The sequence below is a fragment of the Phasianus colchicus genome, chromosome 1, assembly GCF_987193195.1.
Source record: "Phasianus colchicus chromosome 1, bPhaCol1.hap1.1, whole genome shotgun sequence".
In the NCBI taxonomy this organism is placed as follows: Eukaryota; Metazoa; Chordata; class Aves; order Galliformes; family Phasianidae; genus Phasianus; species Phasianus colchicus.
The window spans coordinates 46117415-46141436 of NC_143436.1; the positions used below are offsets into that span (position 1 = coordinate 46117415).

At 38.5% G+C, this 24022-nt stretch overlaps 1 protein-coding gene across 2 annotated transcripts in view; it reads right to left on the reverse strand.

The window, feature by feature from the left end:
- The window catches only part of FGD6 (FYVE, RhoGEF and PH domain containing 6), a 67469-nt gene that overhangs the window by 18863 nt on the left and 24584 nt on the right, over positions 1-24022 (reverse strand). For both annotated transcript variants that reach the window (XR_016466266.1, XM_031600445.2), the window contains exons 3-11: positions 22981-23122; positions 19965-20032; positions 19842-19872; positions 11753-11904; positions 10835-10991; positions 9564-9651; positions 2992-3042; positions 268-326; positions 78-149 (exon numbers count right to left, since the gene is read on the reverse strand). Coding sequence is in view for 1 of the 2 variants with exons in the window: in XM_031600445.2 (XP_031456305.2) it covers positions 78-149; positions 268-326; positions 2992-3042; positions 9564-9651; positions 10835-10991; positions 11753-11904; positions 19842-19872; positions 19965-20032; positions 22981-23122 (820 nt within the window). In the remaining variant the exon portion in view is untranslated. The remainder of the gene's footprint in view (positions 1-77; positions 150-267; positions 327-2991; positions 3043-9563; positions 9652-10834; positions 10992-11752; positions 11905-19841; positions 19873-19964; positions 20033-22980; positions 23123-24022) is intronic.

Consider the following 24022-nt stretch of genomic DNA (forward strand, 5'->3'; position numbering starts at 1 on the left):
AGTTTCTGTACTTTGTTGGCATGTCACCCATGCTACACTTTTGTTACAATCATTTGAATGCCATCTGGAGGACTTACCCTTCCCGGCTGTACAATCTCATGGTGTCCATTTAGACTGTACTGAATCTGCATGAGTTTCTGAAAGTTATCCTACAGGGGAAAAAAGGCAAAAAGATAAGTAATTGTCATTGCATCCATGGCTTTTTTTTTTCTTTTTAAATAATAGAAAAGGCTTTACATAGCTAACTTCCTAGGTCAATATACTTACCCCTTGCTTCATGATGTCATTGGCATGGTTTGCAACTTCTATGACAACAGCTAGAGCATCTGAAGAGTGAAGAAACAATGTATTATGTAGACCAGTTAGCACTGGTATCATGGAAAACCCAGGAAAAAATATAGAATCATAGGATCATTAAGGTCAGAAAAGACCTCTCAGATCATCTAGTCCAACTGTCAACCCATCACCACCATGCCCACTAGCCAGGCCCATAAAAATATTCCCCTTCTACACTGTGGCAAGATTCAAGGACCTGATTGACAGTAACTGCATTCAAGAGCGCTTCCCGTGGATCCCAGAAGCTTAGGATCACGGTTTCCCAGCTGTGCCCTATCAAATCATTGCTTCAACTAACAGTCACAACATCAATCATTTCCTAGAGCTAATTTGTTTACAAGCAAAATTAATTTTTAGTTTCTCACATCAAGGATTGCTTTATTTTCAACGTCTCTACTTAGAGCAGAAACATTAACAACATTTTAACTGAGACTATATAGAGGTTAATTAAGCTTTTTCAATTTTACAAAACTGCCCCCAGTGCCAGTCATGGAAGGGTGCCTAGAAAAATTATCCAAATTCTTGTGATTTCTTTCTTCTGCCTTTAGTTTTGTGGTACTTTAAGGGAACAGTATAAAGTTCAAGCTTCTAAACTTCAGACTGGAAGGAAAAAAATCTCTGAAATAGAAGAGTTATGAAGACAAGAAGGGTTTTATTAAGTACTGATATTTAATAACTAGCAACTCTGCTGAAATACGCATTTAGGTGTAACTGCAAAAAAGGAGTTATATAAAAGGATTATGTAAGTTATTGAACAGCAACTCTGTGTATGACACAGAACCCGTCTAAGGATCTTATCCAAAAACCTGCGATTGATTTATGTAGGAAAAATAAACCTCATTTAATTGAAAGCCAGCACAACTGCACTGATAAAATGTCATTTAGCACTGAGTAACAGTTAAACACTGCAAATAAGTAAATGCAGTTAAACACTCCAAGTAAACATTGCTTAAAAGTAATCCAGTTAAACTAAAGCCTTGAGTTGTTGTAGGTGTTTTGTTTTTTAAGATGTCACTACACTATTAGCACTTTAGACTATATATACTTCCTTTTTGATGAGTTGACATTCAGAAAGAAAGCACATTAAAAGATACAGATTTTTGAACCAAACGGTTCAGAAGGTTATGAAGCTACATATGAAACTAAAGCAAGGTATGAATATGAACAAAAATCTCCTAAGTCGATCTAAGGAGAATTTTATTCAAGAGTTTCTCTAAATAAAGCAATGTGAGTACAGGAGTCAAACTGTGAAAACGCAAAGCACAGACCAAGCATTTGATAAAAAATTAAGTTTAGATTTAAACATCATGATATTAACTGAGCCTGCTGAAAAACAGCTAGTAGTCTCCTACTAGGAAGTTCTGGAGATGCTCCAGCCAAAACACTCTCCAGCTTCCTTGAAAGAAAATGAAGCTAAGGGAAATTTAACTAAATCCACAAAGAAAGGAATGAGTACCTGACTTTGTTGTTGTTGTTGTTATACTTTCCTTCATCTATCAGCTATTCTATCTATCAAAAACTTCAAATTGTACTTGTTGACTTAAAAAAACTGAAGAATGTTACAGAAAATTGGCTGGTTATTGAAGAGAAACTTCCAAGATCTCAGAGCTACTTACAGAGCCAAGACTCTAAACAAATCTAAACAACAAAACAAAATAATCTATAGCATCAAAAAGCCCCCAAGCAAACTGCTTTTTGGAAGGGAAGAACATTCCACTTCCTATATCACTTAGCTGGAATAACGTATTCAAAGGTCATCAAGAAGAATTGTGTTGTTTTTTCCAAAAATGCTAATCATATCCAAACCTTTGTCCTCCTTTCCCCCCCCCCCCCAAATTGAATTAAACAACAAAGCAAAGTCAAAAGGAATTTAATTGTCACAACAAAGATTTTACTGAGTAAGGATAAGATTTTCTTAATCAGTTTAAAGACTGTCAAACATGTCTAATCCATAAAATTAATATTATCATTGTTACAACTAATCTTCTGCTTTTATCTTCAGCATAAGCAGTGAGACAAAAATACTGTGGAGTGTACCACTATTAAAAAAAAACAAGATTTCTCCAGAGAAATCACAAGAAAATGTAACATAAAACATACTTCTTTTAAATTGTTGACTTTTTTGAATGCTCAGTTGCTTATCACACAGTGCAAGTATCAGCTTGTTCACAATCATAAGAAGTGCAAGACAAACTCAAGACTCTGAAAGAGTCATTTAAAACATTTCTGGAATTATATTTTCACCATTGTCAAATAAACAAATATATCTAAATGTCTTAAGAATGATAAATATTCATAAATTTTATGGCACTATACCAAGAGACATAGCTGTAAGAAAGTGAACTTGACTTAGCACATCCAAGACTCATTTAGTGCATTCCTACCAGCTACATTTCCTCCTGAAGATATAGGCCTGCACAAATACCATCAAAGAGAACAAAATAAATGACTGAGGGTCATGCAAAGGGAATGGCACCACTGACTAGAAGCACTCCTAGTACTGCTGAACATCAGAGGCACTTAGACTAAGTGTAGAATTCAGAACCAAACCGAAAATATTTCTACTTACCAGCTTAGCATTCTGCATGCGTTTAAAATTTAGACTTTATCATATTTACATAAGCTGTTGTTTCTTGAGAATAAAGAGACATTTACCTTGAGTATCCCTATAATCTGCAGATTCTTCTAAAAGGTTTTTTAAATAATCTGTATAAAGAAAAAATAACAGAGGCATTTTTGTTAAAGAAATAAACAGCATCAGAAAGCATTAAAACCCAACATTTTCCTAGCAATCTGCTTTTCAGCACACCTATGCCACAAAGGTCTGTCACCACATAACCTTTTACATTTTTCCAGGTAATAACATAAGAAAAACTAGCATTTCCACAGTGAAAGTACATAATGATATCTTGTTCAGGGAAGAGCAAAAAAGCAGTGACTTTCTCTAAAGGGAAGTGATATGTTGTAAGTATTATTCTGGAACAAAACAAAACAAGCAGGTGGAAGACAAGTACATACTTGCAATCATTTACAATTAAGATGACACAAGAAAGTTTGAAGATTATAGATAATTATCTGAGCCTTAACTTGTCTACAGGAGCTGAGCAAAAAGTAACCCAATACAGTAAATCTGATTATGATCAATATTTTTCAGTTAAAAAAATTATAAGTTTATAAGTTATTCTTATAAATTATAAGCCAGTTCAGATGTTCACATAGCAATTGTTGGTTTTCAATTGCAAATTTAGTTCTTCAACCACGAGGTGGCACTCTCAGTACATTCAAGACTTGGTAGTTTTTTCATCTATTTTACTCAGATAAAATTAACTCCGAACGTCTGACAAGATGAAAAAACATCCCTCCTGAGATTCCATTCCCTGGTCTTGTGTCCAGTTCACCAAAAAGTATGATATCCTGTCAAAGGCAAATATACGGCCTCAGTACAGCTCTAAACTATTTAAATTTGAAAGAAACACAACATTCTAAGGAACTTTGAAGGGAATACAGGTTTTAGATTTATATTATCAACAAATACTAATTCATAATTGTCTTTTAAATCAGGTACTCGCATTCTGGCTGATTTAGAGAAAATTGATTGTATACGATCTAGGAAATGTTCAATTTCAGCTTAGCAGTTGTAAATGTCAAATGTAGGAGTGAAAGAATTCAGCTCACAGATGTTTGCCCTACCCAGATTCATCCTTTCACTCAAGAAGGATCGAGAGCCAACTGTTCCTGCCTTCATAGGATGTCTTGCTTCATGCATGCCCCTCAGAGAGCACTCAGAATACTGTAATGGTTTCCTTATGCAAAATAAGGGAATTATGAAATGCGTTTCTACAGTTGAAACACCATGAAGAGTGAGAAATCTTGTCAGTTAATGAAAGCTTTGAGAAAAACAAAACTACATGAAGAGAAATATTTGGCACTGAAGCTTTATTTTTTGGCAAAGACCTAAGGGAGGATCCAAGAGAAGCATGAAGAGCAGGTTGGGATGAAGGAATAGGGCCTTGCTGGGGGCAGCTGGGGGTGAGCTGGGGGTGGGAGTGCTGGGAGGTCTGGCTGGGCCTGGGAACACCCACAGCCTGCTGCTCCACTTCAGGTTCTGGCTGATCGTTATCAGAGAATGGCCAACGCCTGATTTTAACATGAGCCTGACATGGCACAAACTTTTCCAGCTCCATAATACTGCATCCTTTACGTGTCTCCACAACTTTTGCTGTAGTAGCTACCAGACCTCCAAGTGCAGCATTTAGGTGCACACATGTTCCGCTAAAAAAATGAGATCACCTTGTCTCAGCTTGGGTTGTGCTTGTAAGAAATTGGCGTAAGACTAAAATCAACAGGAGGTATTTTACAAGGAACTGAGAGGAGTTCACATGGTTTTTAACTTGGTTCCTGCAGGAACGCACTTCGCACACACACAACAGCTGCTCTCCCCCGCCTCAGTGTCATGGAGTAGGAGCTGCACATTACTGCCCAGGCCAAGCGAGCATCACGGGCACCTTTCATAAAGAAAACAGGTTGAAGTTATATTGCAACTCAGCCTCCACCAGAGCCAGAACAAAGGACTCCAGGAGACACCTCCCAGCATAAAAGCGTGAGTCCCTACAGCTTATACAGAAACTACAGCTTCTTAAAGCTGCCAGCCACAGAGTCACTTCTCTGAGGACTGGGAACAAGAGGTCAGGTGGATATACTTCACTAATCTGCAAATGCTCCACTGGCACTTTCTAGTACATGGAAACATCCAATTTAATATTCAAAGTAACTGCACTGAAAACTTAAAACCAGAGACCCAACACGGGAGCTAATTGCTTCTTGGCACATTCATGCCTTATGACACATTCCCCCGAAGAACAATACTTTACCTCATACCATTTGTGGGGTTTTGTTTTGAACTGTATGTATTAGCACTTTAAAATCACATCCACAGATAACAGGGGGAAAATTAAAGAGAGATTTTAACATAGCAACCTGATCTAGAGGGAGGTGTCTCTGCCTATAGCAGGGGAGTTGGAACTAGATCATCTTAAGGGTCCCTTCCAACCCAAACATTTCTATGATTCTATGATAACTGCAACCACTTAAAATTCTGTATTTAAAAAGGAAGGCAGCTCTTGTACTGAAAGACGGAAACAGCCAAAAAAACTGCTGGCTGTAAAATCCTGGAAGTGGTAAATATGTAATTTTGATCTCTTTATGTATATCTGGCAAGTAAACAGCTAAAACTCAGCTTCAGAGAAGCAATGTGATAGACTGTTTTAGTTTCTTCTGCGTATACACACTGGAAATTCTGTGCTTGCAACAACTGTCTGGAGGTACTGCCTTACACTCTGCAAACAGAGTATTTCACAGACATGAACAGATTTAGCAAAAACATCCCTAGATAAAATAAATACAGAAGTTAAATACTAAGGTGGAATGGTATCTGCGGTCTTCACCAAATTTTTTCCCCTTTGAAATGTACTTCAGTTGTTCAGACATTTTACTCAGAGTTGTTCTACACGAGACACTGGTTTCTGGGTGAAAACATGAAACACATATATATTACGGACAGCTTTCCACAACTGCAGAATAAAATATAAATCATATTAATAATATTAAAACTATCAACAGTGTCAGACCCTCAGCACCAGGGTTTCCTTCTGTTGGTTTAAACAGAAAGGAGATGATCAGTATGCCTAGGACAAATCTGACAGTAAGCATGGGCATGCTTTAATGTAATAGAGAACAGTACTGGCAATGTGACAATAAAACAGAAGTTGAGACTATGCAGGAAATTAAGTGGAAAGATTTTTTTTAAATTACAAAGCGCTGAAAGAGAACTGTAGCATTGTAAATAGCACAGAGGTCTGACTAACACCCAAGCCAAGTCACAATCTCTGTTTCACAACTGATAGCAACCTCCCAGCTGTATGACAGTGCAAGCTTCTCATTGATCACAACGCAGCAAAGAGGCCATCCTAGCAAAACAAATCTTATCAACGCATCTCCACGAGAGCAGAAAACCTATCCAAAATCCCTGGTCACCCAAATACTACATTTCATGCAATAGAATAACAGACTTCATGTAAACAAGATGCATGCATTAATTTACACAAACCACTTCAAGAGGAATAAAAGTATTTACACTAGGAAATACTACTTTTCTGAAAGAGTGGTCAGGCACTGGAATGGGCTGCCCAGGAAGGTGGTGGAGTCACCAACCCTGGAGGTATTCAAGGAATGTTTGGATTTTGTGTTGAGGGACATGGTTTAGTGAGTACTATTGGTGATGGGTGGATGGTTGGACTGGATGATCTTGTAGGTCTTTTCCAACCTTGGTGTTTGTGATTCTGTGAAAAGAACCACACTACCAGAGAAAGGCTTTTTGATAGAAAACTCGCTAATTTTTGTCTGACCTCTTCCTCCTTATATTCTGATGGCAGACCTTAAATATGCCTTCAGAAAGGTAGACTTAAAAATTAAAATTCATAATTTTGCTAGATACCCCAAAACACAACCAAAATCGACACACAAGCACTGGTTTATGACAGAATGTTCTTATGCCTTCTGTCCACCTGACAGCAGCCAGTAATTCATTTTTCCTTCATGCTACGGGCCAGTAGCTATCACTTCTACTCTTGATAAAAATTATCTTCTGCTTCATTAACTACTTGTCTCAAATTGTCCAATTTAACTACATTAAACTCAAAGAATTCATTCTCAAAATGGAATTGGCCTCAAGTCTGACAATTCTATTTCTGAGCTGCAAAAGAACAGCATGCGCTCAAAAGCAGATTTTTCAATCCCCCTCAGCCTCCCATCACTAGACCTCAGCTGAGTATAAGAGACACCACCTCTCTCTCTACAAGCGTTGTGTTGTGAAAAAGAGGATAGAAGCTTATCATATGACAATGAAGTGCTTGCTTGTATCGTCCAAGTCTTCTACTCAAACCAGATTTTCTGGAGGAGAGATTCATCTCACCTTCCTTTCTTTCTGTTAAAAATACAAAGTCTCTAATTAACCTCCCCAGCAACCCACTTAATATTTGCTGTATGGAGTTCAGGGTTACGTGGGAAAGTGGAAATTTCCTTGGTGTGATGGAAAAGCTGTATAATTAAATAGAAATACAGCTGAGTTGTGTCTCTCCTTGCCTGATTTATAAGTCCACCTGCTCCTCCTTTTGTTAGCACAAAAGCAACTACACTTCAAAGCACAGCAACAATCTTGTAGCAGCAGGTTACTAGTACAAAGCTGTCCTACCGACACAGCATCTAAATAACAAGAAATCCCTGCTGACTCAGGCCTTGCAGCTTCATTTCCCGGATTGTTTTTTCTCCTCTAAGCCACTGCCCCCTCCTCAGCCACACTCAAATGCCCATTGTCTTTGCCTGGGGCTTCTGCTGCATCACTGCAGCATCATTTTTGTTTTGCTCACTGCAACAGCAGAGCCAAATACTGGGTATATCCTCCAAAGGCTTTGTACAGAGATTACTCAATATTATACAGAGTTGCTAGAAGGTAACAAAGTGGAGAAGTCACCCACTAAGATATAGGAGAGTGAAAATCTCAGAAGACAGTGTGAAATGGCATGAATAATTGAACACAGCAAAAATGAAGGAGATCCAAAATAAAAGCCCCCTGCCACAGCATAATTCATTTCTTAGTCTGATCTCTTTCATTCCTCTCATGGGACACAAAAAATTTATTTTTCTAAAGCAGTAATCAGAACTGCAATCCAATTCATGTAAATAGCATGTGTATTTACAGATTTTTTTAAAGCTGGGTGGCCCCAGCCAGGTCTGCAGAACTCCACATAATGCCCAACACAGGATGAGATTTTCAGGTCTTGTCTAAAACAGCTGCTCCCTGTCACAGTGACAATTAACAGTTACAAAGAAGTCTCCTTCAACTTCATAGTAGTAGTGTTTCTGTGCCATTCATCACTGACATCTCTCATTTTGCTATGTATATTGACAAAGGAATTGCTCCTCTGTTCTGCCTTTTTATTGGAAACCTTTGGACTTATCCGAGGCATCTCCACTGATTGAGGAATATATAACAAGCCTACACGATGCCTTGAGCCAGTGTCTTTATAAAATAAAGCAACTCCTCAAATGCCTTCTTGTGGTTTAATTTTATCAATTAAAAGACACTAATATTTTCTCCCACAATGTAGTTCATTTGATAAAGGCTTTTAACCCTTTTTTCCCTACCTGTGATTTCCATGAGACAATTAAAAAGAAAACAGTCCAGGTTAATAACTTTGCAACTTCTCCACAGCGCTGAAGTTTATATCTCCCAAGGCATCACTAGTCTAAGTACTTGCTGGGGAAATGCCAACAAGCTGCTACAGAGCCAAACAAAGGGTCATACAGCATTTTATTTTGCAGTTACTGCATAAACAGAGGCTATTTTTAAATAGGTCATCAAGAAGCAACTTTCAAAAACAATGCCTTAAGTATTTCCAAATCCTTACAGGAGCCATCCCCCTCTTACAACAAACACATCTCAAAATACTTCACAAAGGAGGCCTGTACCACTGCACTCCTTTTACACAAAGTGAAAGTACTGCATAAAGGAGACAACTTCCTCAAGGTCACCTAGGCATGCCAGTGCCAAAGCCAAGTACAGAGCCCAGATTTTGTAGTTCTGTACCAACTCATGCCCCTGCAACAAGTCTTGAGTGCTTAACAATAACGTTTACCAAACCCACACTTCCTGCTTTTAAAGGAGAATGGTTTTCAAAGTCAAAACACCTGGGCAGGAGAGAAATGGACAAACTACTTGCAAGAAAAGCTCACAGACAAATCTTTCCGTTCCTTCTCCTTGTTCTAGTTTTCCATACTTCTTTTTTCCATTAAAAAACAAAACAAAAAACAAAAAAAACCCCACACACCAAAATTCAAAAGAGGAGCTTTCCAACCCTCTAAGAAAATTGCTGTCTTTTATTACCACAGAAACAAGCAAAAAACACCAACAATTTCAAGTTTTCCAAGTACTGCTGAATGTAGCATCAGGGAGCACACCACAATGCTGGGAACATTAGCATCTCACTTGTGAATCTTGTTGCAGTCAGTGTCACCAAAGAAAGCCTCTAAGCCCATGCTATATTTTCAGAAAAGCTTCATATAACTGAAGTCAGATAAACACGCTTTGCAGATGGATACAACTGCCTGAAAACACATTTTCTGGAATACACAGACTGGTTTCTTAGGATTGTATAAAAACTTGACTATACCTGTCAAAAGGAGTCTGTACTGGGGAATCCTCTGAACTGGCTTGAGCAGATAGTGCTTGAGGGCCAGACTAGCACAGCGGGGGCTCATCTGAAAGAAACAGTCAACATCAGCAACAATTCTGTAGTACTCAAGGGCTCCAGTAAAAGCAAACTTAACTACAAAGAGTTGCCGATAATATCAGATAAGCTGATCTTAAAGGTGTGACTACTGTAGCATTACATTGCACCACAAAGCAAGTATTTCCCTGTGTGGAAGATGTATGTAAAATTAATCATGAGTTAAAAGACATCAGTAAGCATCCATACTCTCTGTGAATTCAAAATAGGTTATTTTGCTTATAAAGGAGAGGAGTTGATCTTCCCAGAAATAAAAGAAAAGGAAGTTGCAAAGACATGCTAATTTGCAATCACAGTAGATGTCCATTAGGAAGAAAGGCAGAGAGGAGAGCAGTAATCACTCAAGGAGTTTTAATTAATCCAAACATCTAAAGACAAAAAACAATTAAAAGACCCGTGCTTAAAAAAAAAAAAATCTTGAGTTTGCCTTCAAAATAACATGTATCAGAAACACTGAGTCCTTGAAAAGAGTTCTTACTGCACTTGTGGACTCTACCTCAAGCTCTTCCTTTGCCTGCTCTAAGTAGCCTTTTTAAGGATTTGTAAACTAGCAGAGAAGAGATTACTCAAAGGGAAGCTTGCATCATAGGAGGTAAATTCAAAGATTTTGTGGATCGTGTTCTGATCTCCTTTCTGATTTAAGGGGATTATTTAAAATCTGGCATTGCTTTCAGTGACATGAATCAGCTTTCAACTGATTGTTGCATGGGCTGGGTTTAAAAGCTTCTAGAAATATGTAGACTGTTAAGAGTCACTTTTGTATGTTTCTAACTGAAATGAAATATGATTCCCATGAGTAAGCTACTACCCTGTAATGTGGTGGAGAAATCAACCTGCTTAAAATAAGACAGCTAATCATTGCATTACGGTCAAGAGACCAACCCCAAAAAAGCAACTGGTGATTTTGCTAGTATGCCTTTGATACAACTTGTAGCAAGTACTAAATTTTCTGAAAATGAAGGTCTTTTGGCAGCCAGCATCACTAGTTACTTTGGAAAATTTGAATTTCTTTTCACTTTCACCCTATAAGGGCTCAAGCCAAGACCCAGCAGAAAAAAAAATCAAATTAGAGGATGGTCTCTATAGTCTTACGTAAAAATGACAACTGCTGAAAAGTTACAAAATAGGATATATCTTAGAAAAGAACACAGTACCTCAAAGTCTTTCACTACCGAGGCAAAACCTGCATTCTTCTTACACTGCTCATCTAACAGTGCAATATTTTTATCAAATTCTTTGATGTAAGTTGAGTACATCTTTAAGTAGGGGCCCTTTTTCACAAATATGTCAGCAATTCTTTGATGTTCAAGCCTAGAAACAAAAACAGAACAATTAGTCACAAAAAGGTATACATGCTAACCTTGCAGCAAGACATTGATCGTCTTCATGGTAAGATGTGACAGTTTATTTCAGAACAAAAAGCTTGCAGTCCAGCAGACATTTGGAGTTAGATCACAACCACTTGATTCACAGTCTGCTCTAAATGATCTGAAACTATTTGAGCACATTAATACAAGCTGGATTTCCAAGAAAATGGATCTTCAAACTTTAAAATGGTGTCTACATCCCACACTAGGAGGCTCAGGATTACAGTCTTTACTTTCAGTGCTTCTGTCTGTACACTTTCTTTGGCTGGTTTACATCCAACCACCAGTGTAACTGAGAATGGACTTCAGCAGGACTGCCCATCAGCACCGTCTGGTTAGTAGACCTCAACTACCCTTGAAAGGCAAACAAATCTTCGGAAGAGCCTCCTGTTCCTCTCATGAAGTCAGTCTGTTTATCATGCCCACGTACACACAGAAACAAGAACTTTCAACTGAAACCTATGTTTTAAACAAAAAAGTGTGGTTGCTTAAAGCATGTGCTGACATGCCTTCTGGGATGCCCCTCAGTGCCAAATAAAACAGCAAAACAGAAAGGTACCCCTGTACCTTTGAAGCCAATTCTATCATTTATGAAGGCATGTGAAAAACAAACAAGAGTCAGACTGTGGTCATGAGGAGTCTTTAAAACCCCACAGACACATTTTAACAGCATCAAAGGAGTGGTGTTCTTTCACTGATAGTCACCAATGAGACAATCGCTCCTCCAGCTCCCTCAGGAGGTCCCGGTTGAGCTCGTACAGCTGAGGTAGGTAGTACAGGATCTGATTCAGGATTCTGTCCTCAATCACAGGCTTCCCGAGCTGCCTAGAGGCGTGTGCCACCGCGTCCCGGAAATCCTGCCGGAGCACAAAGAGAAGCCCTCACCATGAGCCAACAGCCTTCAAAGCACAGTTCAGACATCAGTGTTTTCTCTGCAGACATTCCAGGCCCTGCTCCCTATTACCAAAGAGAGGAGGGTGCCATCTGGGTTATGTTTCCCTGCAGCTTCAACTCGCTCCCTTGGGTCAGCCTTAATCCCTTTAGTGTGATGCTGGAGCTTGACTCTCTCAGTCCTGGACATACGCTGTGGAGGTTGCTCATTACTTTTTTAACACACCCTTAAGAAATGAGCTGATACTACAGTGAAAAAGCGCTTCTATCTGCAAAGGTATTGGTAGCCTTGAGCATCTTCTTGCTAAGATTTGGGTCAAAAAGCAAAAATGTTGTATCAGCCAATGCAATCATAGTAATCATAATCTAAAACCATATTTTTTGTTATTTGGCAGTTATTTACAAATGCATTCTAGGAAGATGTGCTGCCTGGATTAAAAATGCTGTGTCACAAGAACTTTCCATACATAGCAGCTCTCATAGGAAAATACACATTAGCAAAGAGCTATTTTAACAACGCACTGGAACTGTGAGATTTCAAATGTTGTCCATTATCAAAACAACATTGCTACCTTCAAAACATTTCCAGGAAGGAGGAAAACTGCATTAACCGTTGAAGGATCCTGGAGTATTTTTATGCTTCGACCAGCTCTCAACAGGGCAGAGCTAAGTTATTATTAAGTTATTATTAAGGCCCTTATTAAACTGCTCAGAATTAAAATCTTGGCCCTGGACAAGTCACTATGGCCAGGATTGCACACATAATGAAAGGTGGTATCCATTAGGCAAGGTATTTTTCCTGATCACAGAAAATTTTCAAAAAAGAGGTTTAGCAATTCAGCGTTTCACTCGAAAAAAATAATCAAAAATATAACTTTAAAATGAGAAAAAAGAAAATCCAAATATCTATTTTATCATGTCTCACTTGAAGTTGGGCATCAGCATAAAACAGTCAGTTTGTAATAGCTCTTTTTAGTTTGCATCTGCTGAAACCTAATAATGCACACAAAACCTGTAGGTGACCCAAAAAAGGTGACTAAATGGCATGTTCCTGTGTGCAGCGATGAGGCATATTTTTAAATATGCATGTTCACATCTGCCTTTGAAATTCTGTAGGGTTCTTTGGTTAAAATAAAGAAAAGAATTAGGCACACACACACACACAAGTCTACTGCTCCAGGTCTCACTGGCTATCTCATCAGCCCAGCATCTGGCACTATTTAGGGTTTGTCAGACTCCAGTCTCAGCTTTCTCCTGGCCTCTCCTCATTACATCAGCGAGCTCCAGACAGCTTCTTGCTCTGTGACCCTGGGTCGTGAAGGCTGCGCCAGGGCACAGTTATGACAAGAAACTGAAAAGAGATACAGGGAGATGGCTGTGATGGGGAAGGCTGAGAACTAAATGCAAGGGAGTTAAAAAACAGATGGCGTTATTCATATGGAAATGCTCTGTTTTACATCCTCTGTGTAGACTAGTGACACATAGGTTAACTACCAGCTGCATCTTATGGGTTTTTCTGACCCTAGGGCATTGCTTAACACTGAAATGATACATGAAATTACAATGGCAAAAGCTCAAATGAGGCCTTCTGAAGAGCTTCATGCAAAATGCACCATCATATTATGATAATATTCCCCTCAAAAAATTCCGTGCACAGACAATATACTGTATATGCTCCACCATGGGGTGGAACAAGAATTTTCTCTGAGCACTATAAGCCTACTTGCATGATGAAAAGAAAAGTGGTTTTGTCTGTAACAAGCCCAGCTTTTCCCTGGCCACACAATAAACGGCAAGCAGGGAGCCAGGTTTAGGCACCAGTAGATAAGACAGGAATGTCACTTGTAGTTAAGAGCATTTATTTAACTTCTAGATACAGCATTCAAAGAGCCTGCAGGATGTTTTTCAAATGCAGGGGGTTTGGGTTTCTCTATTGGCTTGATCCAAAGTCCATCAGCCTCTCTGGGCTTTGGATCATGCTGTCAAAGACTGGGCCATGAGCACAGCCAACCAAAACTTTGTTTTCTCACCCCTGCGACTCCCTCCACAACCGAGGAAAGGGAGGAAGCCCTGCAGAAAGGAAACAGAGGGAAGAAAGATAACGTGAAGCTTTCAAATGATGCAAACCAGACTGCTGAACAACAAAGGCGATACACTTCAGAGCTTTTTTTCCCCCTTCTTTTTTGGAATTATCAAGTCTTCACTTCAGAGGCAGCGCAATGTATTTGTCACTGTAATCATATTAAGATTTATTTATAACCTGGCAGTGGGTGTGAAATAACTGTCATGCCAAGTTCATCTCGAGATAAACCTGGGAGGTGAATGCAGAGAGCACATGCCTGAGCAGAAGGGGTAGGAAAGCCAAACAAACAGGGCAGGTCCCCAGCTAGCAGTGCTGCCATTCAAGTACCACCTTCCCAAAAATTAACTTCTCATCTAACAGGACCAGAACCTACAGCGGGTCTGTGTTAATTACTAAATGTAAAACATGTTAACTTCAATAGTAAAATCTGAAATTTTACTCCAAATGGCAGAAGCTATTCAGTCAAGTTCTTTTTTTTTTTTTATGGGAAAGTTCCTTTCTTACATACAAGTGGCTTCAAAATTAGAAATTACAGGAATACCAATTTAGCACAACAGCACCTAATTCCTTCTAAAACTAAATCTGTGCACCAGATTTATAAAACCAGAATAAAAACAGAACCACTGCTGCAAGTAATACACGCATTGCTCTGATATCTATAAATACCGACAAAAAGTGACTCATATTACAAAGATATTTAGCATATAGTGCTAACATAATGCTGCTGACAAGCACTGCTTTCTTCAGTCTGTCCAAACACGGCCACCTGAGATGTCCTAGAAATTACTGTGTTAGAAGCAATGCACCAATTCACCATAGTTAATTTTAAAGCAAGGTTTTTATAATTAAAAATGAGCCTTCTGAATACTCTTAAACTTCTTTGCCATGCTTTGGAATTGATGTGCTTATTTCACTAAAAAACCACTTGCAACTCTGGACCAAATATTTCATATGCTGTATGACACAAAACAAGAGATTATGAATCTGAAACTGGGATGATTCATACATTTTTAAGCTTGCTATTTCCTTTCAGAAGATGAGAGGCTGTTGTACACTTCCTGAAAATTGCTTTTTGAACTACTGGGTTAGAGTTTCTACATTATGTTCTGGTCCAGTGGTAATCACAGAATCATAGAATGGTTTAAGATCATCTAGTTCCAACCCCCCTCCTATAGGCAGAGACACCTCCCACTACTCCATGCTACTTATGCAAAGACAATTGCCTTCAGCCAAAGGCTTGAAGAGGATGGCACCTATAGCCATCCCTGGAAAATACGTTCTTCACAAACCAGAAATAATCTCATTCATTCTAGACTAAGACAGCAGCCCACTGGATACTTGTCCATATGAAAATCTAGTTCAAACAGTTTTAAAGGCCTCTGAGAGTACGTCTTGTTGCTGAATTAATGCCTGATAAAACATTCTCAACTCAAAAACCTCAGAGAATTTTATTTATTCTATCAGTATACCCCCCTGCTAGAGCTGTTCCACTTTTTAAACAGAAGAAGGATACCAAATCTGCTGTTTCTGCTTGACCCTCTCTCCTTCGACCCCTCCTTTAATACAGTTTCCTTAAATAAGCAAACGGCAGTGATATCTGAAATAATTCTGACCCCATTATGAATCATCTACGCCCAGCCCACGCACTTCCCCTCTGCAAAGGCCCTGAGTCACAATTCCTCTCTTTCCACTGGAGGATTCCCAGTGCAGAGCCAAGCAACCTGCCCATCTCAGCAAAGAAGGAGCAAAAGTAGATGTTTAGCTGTGTACTAACGGGACTAAATTCCCACTCAGTTGCTGACTGATTAACTGCACCTTCCGGTATCTGACATCTAAAGAAGGACAAGTCAAAATGGGTGAAATTAAACTTTCTTATGCATTTAACAGGAAGAGAAAGAACAACATGATCTAAATTTGGCCACATATTTTACTCCTAAGGTTTCAACCAATATTCATCTTGGATCTGTTCTCCTAGAACATACCATCACCAAAGCAAAAATAAGCCATAATCTCTTCTTCTGAAGTATAACTCCAGCTAAATACACCTGCAGATAGCTCAAATATCAGTTTAATTTATGGAGAAAAATATCTCTGCACTTGGACGCTTTTCAAGGAACACACACACACACATCCTATGGGGGAAAAGAACAAAGCTCCCTGTTTGCATTCCAAGGAGCAGCCAGTTTGCTGCACTGTGACAAACTGTAACAGGGCTGCCAGGAATACACTTGCAGAAGATTTCAAATCACATATTTAAAGCAAAATATAACTAGGCAATCTTAATTACAACTTTACAGTTAATAAAGATCATGAATAAGCATGAATCACGACATCTTACAAATCTATGAGGTTGCTTCTGGAAAACTGACAAGGAATTCCATACCTTTTCTCAATAAAATCATTTACAAGTTTTTAATAACATAATACAGCTATTTTTACAACAATTATTTGACTATGACATATTCTAAGAACACAACTTCAAGCAAGAGTGGGTAATGGACCAACGTTTCCTTCCAAATCAAACCTATTTCATCAGCCTTTTCAGGAAGATAATGACAGCTGCAATTCATTGTCAAATGCCTCAGTCAGAAATTCTAAACCACTTCAAAGAATAAAAATTTATCATGTTTTCACTTCAGACCAGTCAAATATCAAAGTTGGCAAAAAAAAAAAAAACCCAAAACTGAGAGGTTGAGAGACATGTATTTTTTTAATATATAATTTTGCAAATGTTTTCTGAAAATGGAAACATATCAAACCAAAATTTCCCATTCTTCTAAGTGCCTCTGTAAGGACACAGAACAGAAAATAGAAAGATGTTTGACCTCTGATCTGCCTGCTGCAAAAAGAGGGTGACCTTGTGGCTGCAGAAAAGTTGCAGGTGCCTTCTGACAACCACTTTCTGGCTCTCAGAGTCCCAATAAGGACAGAACTGGGATGTAAGTTGGAAGCACTGACCTAAAGGCTCAGGCAAAAGCTTGCAGGCCTAAGCTTTCCTTTTCTAACACAGCACAAAGGAGCACATTGAACTTTGCATAAGAAGGACCCATCCGAAAAAGCACATTTACTTGCTGGATCAGAAACCTCACTACCCATACCACAGCAGGAAAGGGAAAAATCTAAAAGAAAAGGAGAAAAAGAGAGTGGTGGGTTTGGGGGAAAAAAGACCAAACATATATTTACATATATACAGACACATATATACACATACACACACACACACATATATATATTTGTTCTTATATATATATATATATAGGGAAAAAAAAGGATAAAAGAGCTGATGCTCTTTACTAGGCCAAGAGTGCATCTTTACAGTGACAGGGGTGGCTTAAGGAGCTCTCTCACTTGTGCAAAGCAAAGCATTCCCAAAGAATCCCATGACAAATAGGCACAAAGAGCACTGGCCCTGCATTACTCCTACCCAGAAACATGTCCTATTCCTTCACATCTCACATCCAGCTCACAGCTCCTTTCTTTTTCTCTGAGTGCTCTTAGGGAAAAAGTAACACTTCTCACTTCTTAGCCCTCCAGAAACTATACATGGGCCACAACTCACAAAGACACATACAGGTGTGTTGTTTTGTTTTAAGTCCTTTTGTTTTCTGGAGTTTCTGAGCATTCTACTTGAATCTCATCCACTAAAACAGATTTACAATAATTAGAGAAGTGCAAGGAATTCAAGATTACAATTCATGTTCGATTCTTCCCTCAAGCAAGCCCATGTGAGAAAGCACCATTGTACCAAGCCAGTTAAAGTACATTATCTCTACTGTGACTGGCTTACTTCATGATATAGAAATGTTTCCAAGCATTTATCATTTTGTAGAGATCTTTTGTAGTCTGCCTTCAGCAGAAGAAGCCAGGCATACTCACAAAGCACAGCAGTGTCCAGAGAGGCTCCCTGATAGTCCAGAGGAGCTGCACCACCTAACACGACTGTATTAATATAAAAGTAAAAAAAAAAAAAACTCTAAAAAAATCAGTGGTGCTTGTAACTAGTTTGCAATCACATTCCCATCATCTAACAGCTTTAAGATCTACTTCAAATTCTTCAAGCACCAACAGTTCTGTTCCCTGGCTGTAGTAAGAGCCACTATATGCAGAACTGGCTTTGGTAATACAGACTGAACAGAATCAGCAGAATTAGTCTCTGCATTTCAGGTATTTACTTGAACCCTGGCAGAGAGTACAGAAGGTGTAATGGAGACTTATCTGATAAACTCAGTAAAGACCAACTCTTCACTATTTGTAAAGTAGCCCAGCATGGGCAGAGCCTATGTTTTCAATTTGGAAAGTCTCTCAGTCTCCTCCATTAGGCTATATTGAATACATGCTGATTGTTACTTCTAGCTGACAGAAACATTTCTAACCTGTTGGTACTCACCAGTTACAAACTAGCATATTGGTTTCATGTGAGCTATTCAGTAAACCAAAGCAAAACACATGCCAGAACACTGGATGTTTACAAGGCTTGGACAACCTTAAGCTTACACCAGAAACTTCCTTAACTCCCTACTATCTTCCTTCTCCCACATACTTTCTCTGTGTCCTCTACACGGACAGCCTTTGTTTCCGAGGGCTTTACCCAGATGTCTCTTTAACACATACAGGCATGGAGCATCAACTGCCTTGCTGGGAAACCTGCTCCACTAAATACCATACATGTTACCTGAAGCTGGATTTTCAAGAACTGGCACACTGGAAAGTGAAGACACCTTTCAAACATAAACTGATGCTGGAAAAATGTGATAATTAAAAACACATAGCTTAAAAATTGTCTACACTCATTAGAACAATTCTCTTCCTTCAATCAGCATTTAGACTTGAGTTTTCTACTACAAATAATGTTGAAAATAAATTATACATTGGCCACAACTGAGTGACCTAGCATTTGAAAATCAAGCCTGAACAGGCTCAATTACTAATCAATTACAAAAACGGAAGGCAGAAGAGGAATCAGCAACTGCTGTGGGAATTTTTTTTGTTTCCTTGAAGATCTCCATATTACAGCACTGTAAACATCCATACATAAGAGTCTTTGTTCCCAGTTTCACAGAACATGCTTCTCAAGAGACCGACATGGACAAACTCATCTGTTTGTAATGGAACTACTTCTGGCACCCAAAGAAAAATCACTGTGCTTGTACTTCACAGAGTAGCAAAATGGTACAAATAGATATTACTTAGAAGTTGATAGAAATCTTATCAAATGAAGCTAAAGAAAGCTAAAGCTAATTAATTTACTATTTTTTTCATCTTTTACAGAGCACATTTAACACATGACTGGTTCGCATAAACGAGGATTAAATACTTAACCCTTGCTGTGGACATCATGTTGTGCGTACTGCAGTCACAGCTGCTATCAGAAAACAAGCACCTATCAAAGAGCTACAGCCTAAAAAAGTATGCCATATGATGGATGCAAGAGAAAACTAACTAATTAGGTTATCTAAATAATTCATCTTTTTACTTACTATTTCTAATGGCAAATTGGTCTCTTCTTCTCCCCTTTACTTTAAAAATCATTCTAACCAAAGATTCTATTTAGGTTGCTGTGGTAGAAATTGGTTTATAAATATGGTGCTGCTTAACATGTATGGATATATATCCATATAAAGTATTCAAGCAGTATCCCCAACTCAGCAGGAAGACTGTACATGTTAATAAAGGAGACACAGAATTAACCATATTCATCCATTATTAAAAAAAAAAAAAGGAATTTTAAATTATGCAGACACTGCAGGAAAAAAAAAATCACATTCACTGCAATAAAACTGAAACACTAAGCTTTAACAGAACAATTTTTTTTATACTTACAATGTGTAAGAGCTTTAGCACGTCCACAAACCTATCAGAAAAGCAAGAAAAAGCAGACAGTTAAATCTGAACTGCCCAATTAAAATAAACTGATAAGCTGTTCAGCTTAGCATCGACACTCACACTTTCTCTGAGCTCATGATCTCCTTGGCAATATGGTAAACTTTTGTCTTCTTTCCAGCTGCCTTGCCCTGAAAATAAAATTATATATTATACTATTATTTCAGACTAGTAGTTCCTCAAATCCAACATGATTATTCAGTAATTATTTCTAATAATAATAAGTGTAATAAGTGTTTTATACTGCTTTGAAATCTCCTGCCTTTCCTGGATCCATGTGAAAATCAATTTAACTTGTAGCTAGAAATAACACTAATTGTTAGCAGCAGTTTTTATATAACCATCAGCCTTTCTACTTAATTGTTACAGGAAGCACTGCTGCCATAATGAATGAAGCAGTAGGAAGTGACAATTATTGGTTAGTGAAAGTAGTGAAGTACGGATAGTAAGTGCATATTATACTTCTTTTTCCTAATTATTACAGCATGAGTAGTATTTGCAGTAAACTCAAGTGGGTTTCTTAAATATCTTAAAAGAAACACGGACTTTATTTATTGAAAAAGATGAAAGAAAAAAGATGTCACCACAGAATAGAAAAGTCAGCTTCTGATAATTTACTAAACAAGTTGATACAATAAGAAGCAGCCTTGCTGTAAAGTTTTGTGAGCCTTATCAACTACTTGTGACACGGTTTAGATGCTGCTTGTTTTTACATACACAAATACAGCTTCCAAAAATCAAGGCTACTGTTCAACGCCAGATAGAAATGAACAGGAATAGCAAATCAAAAGGAGGTGGGTGCCAAGATGCAATTATTTTTTTCTGCACAATAACTCCCATGCATAATTTCCTTCAGATAAAATACACCTTTTTTCATCACAGCTCTCATGGTTTGCCATATGCCTCTTACTGCCAGCTGTCACTACATCTATTACATATTCAGGCTTCCATTTCAATGGGCTGCAAAGAAAGCGTGGATGAGGAGGAGTGAGACATCATGAGGTACAGAAAACACACACAATCAAAGTTGTGGGGAGGCCGTATTGAATATAGTAGGTACAGCCATTAAACAGTTATTTTGAAAATCAGGCCTCAGTGGCATATATATGAAATATATATATAGCATATATGAAATTTTGTCTCCTAAGCCCTAATGCTGCAAGATTCAGCTATGGTTATAATTCTTAATATTGTTTTAAATTTAAACGCAATTATCAGTCCCACATTGCTAAATTAACTTCCAAACTCAGTAATTCAGTGTTGCATTTCACATATGCTAAATATATTACATATTTTCTTTATTTTATATACACACTGGGATTTTACTTCAAAAATTAAGCTGATTTCCAAAAAGTACTTAGATCTACCCAGAGAGGGTCAATCAGATGAAGGCAAGACTGTAATGCTCATCCTCAAGCCTCAGTGACATTTCAGACAGCACAGCTGATACATTCACAGCAGGACTGAATTCACAAACACTTCCATTATGCAAAGCAAGGTATTGCTGTGCTTCTGGCAGTTGCAAATTAGATGAAAATTAGTATTTTGAGAACAAGATGTTAATGCTAAACAACTACAACATGTAACATCACGGTCCATTTTCAGCTCCCTTTGGAAGCCTTTTCATGTACCAGCTGGCACTGAAAAGACCACTTGGCATTTGTTCAGCCAGAAGATCCTCTGAGCCTACAGGAATATAAGTTAGAAAGATCAGAACTGGGCTCCCTTTCAGCCACGCTATTGGAAGGGAGCCTTGTGACTTCTCCAACAGGCAAAAAGCATCAAAACACCCAGATGCTTGTGGTGGGTAAAAACAAAAACAAAACCAGCTGAAGTCCAAGGCAGGGATTGCTTCATTCTCTCATGCAGCTGCAGGAGCTGTGAGGAAGCTGGAAGTGAGGAGCGGGTTCCTGCTAATCCCCAGCTGCCGGCTGCACGTGCCACAGGCCAGCTGGCAAGAGCCGACCAGCAGATGCTTCACAGTGAGCTCTGAATTACTTGGTGGCTGTGCACGTCCATGAAACCTGTCTGAGAAGCCTCCTAACAGGGACATTTTTCTAAAAAACTCTGTCATGGAAGGCTGAGGGCATTTCTAGGGGCACACAGATCAGCAAGCCTTGTAAAGTGAAATTCAGACCTAATACCACATCATCAAGTCTTCTTTTCCAACATTAAAATATCTCACTTTAATAATTTTTTTTTTTTTTCTCCCCAGAAAGGAGCCAAATATAAGTGTACCACTGTAGGAAACAACGCTTCACCTGCAAGGAGATGAAGCAGCACCAAAGCTGCCAGGACTGCTGCTGAGAAGAGGCAACATTCTACAGGCATGCTGGTGTCAGAACTTCCAGGACTACAAAAAAAAAAACTCCTAAAAATGCAACAAACTGGGAAATAAGATGAAAAGAGAGGCATTCTGATCTGCCTGCCATTTGTAGAAGTTAGCAGAAAGTTGACAACTATGGCTCACTCTCCTCTGATGGCCATAGAAGAGAGAGCTGCCTGCAGAGACAGAAGTGGTTACTGAAACACAGCCTTCATTACGTGGCCAACCTCCTGATAAAGGACCACCTATGCAAAACTGCAGCTTCTCAGAGATTTTTCAGAAGGAGGCCTTTGGATCTTTCAATCTTCATTTTTCACCATTCTTAGCACTTTGCCAACACTGACAAATAAAACAATTTTATATTCAGTGCACTCGAGGATCTGTGAGTAGACAGCCTCCTTAAAATGTATTTACAGTCCTGATCATTTTAAAGTTGAAGATCTGTAATTATACACCTGTGAATGTAATTATTAGAGGGGCACAGTAGGCAGCACTGCAGCTCAGTGAAAGACAAAGAACAAACGTGCTGAGCAACACACTTTCCAAGAGCATATGTATAAACTTGGTCTCTTAACTTTAGGATAATGCACACAAATCAAAGTTTTGTAAATAGCACACAAAACAATAAAAATGGAGAAACTGAATATATCTAGTTATGTTGACTCAATGCTTTACTTGAAAATACCTCAACAGGTTCTCAGAGAAGAGCACAGGAGTGAGGAGCAGCTGCAGAAGATAAAGATGAAAAGATACCTGATCTTGAGAATCAGGCTCCCCTTTGCTGGAATCTGAATTTGTGTCATCATCTTCATCAGAACTGTTCATGATATCTTCCTCATCCGACTGAAGATCTCCTATTACCATGCCAGTATGATCATGGTGCTCTTCTAAGGATCTAAAATTAAAAATACACAGTTGATAAAAATACTACATTTTATTGAGGTAGAGCCTTCTGCTTTACCCCACAACAACTAATGTGCTTGGTATCAGAAGCACTGAGTGCAATAGCACATCATCTGAAGACAATGATGACAATGGTAGCATTTTCCACAGAGGACCACCAACTGTGCAATGTTTTATCTAAGTTGGTATTTGTGCAGTGCTCACTGAGAGCAGCCAAATGCCACAGGAACTTTGGAGTATTTATGTTATTTTCGTCCTTCAGAGTTTACTTGACAGCAAATTTGATAAGTATTCTCTTTTTGCTACAACCATCTATGGTGTAATGTTTGTACCCTGTGCCATAAGATAAGGAACGAGCATAGTTGTTTTGCCTCCCTCTCTCAAAACAATGGGATTTATCCAGATGCAGTACTCAGATTGGAGCTTTCTGTCTGGAATTTTAGATGCATGTATGTGTACAAGGTTATTTAGCACTGCATAAACTAGCTATACATGTGCATCTGGGATGGACCAATAATTCTCAAAAAAAAAAAAAAAAAAAAAAAAAGTAGAATCCTTTGATTTAAAACTCCCATTCCTGAGAGCTACCTTCTGGGTAGCTGTCAAAGCTATAAAATATAAGCATGGTCTGCTGCTTTACAAAGACTACAGAGGTCTCTTTTCATTAACTTCAGCTATATTTGCAACACAGAAATTGCATGAGACAGGCACACAACCTTCTTCCTCTAACTAGCCTTGACAACTTTAACAGAGAAATGCATTTCTAGAAGAAAATAAGAGGGAGTAGGGAAAACTAAAGAAGAAACTAAAATGGCTAGAGAAAGTAGAATCTGAAGCTTTCACAAAGTCATGTTTAGCACATCAAATTCCTGGGCTCCTATTTTTAATCCTT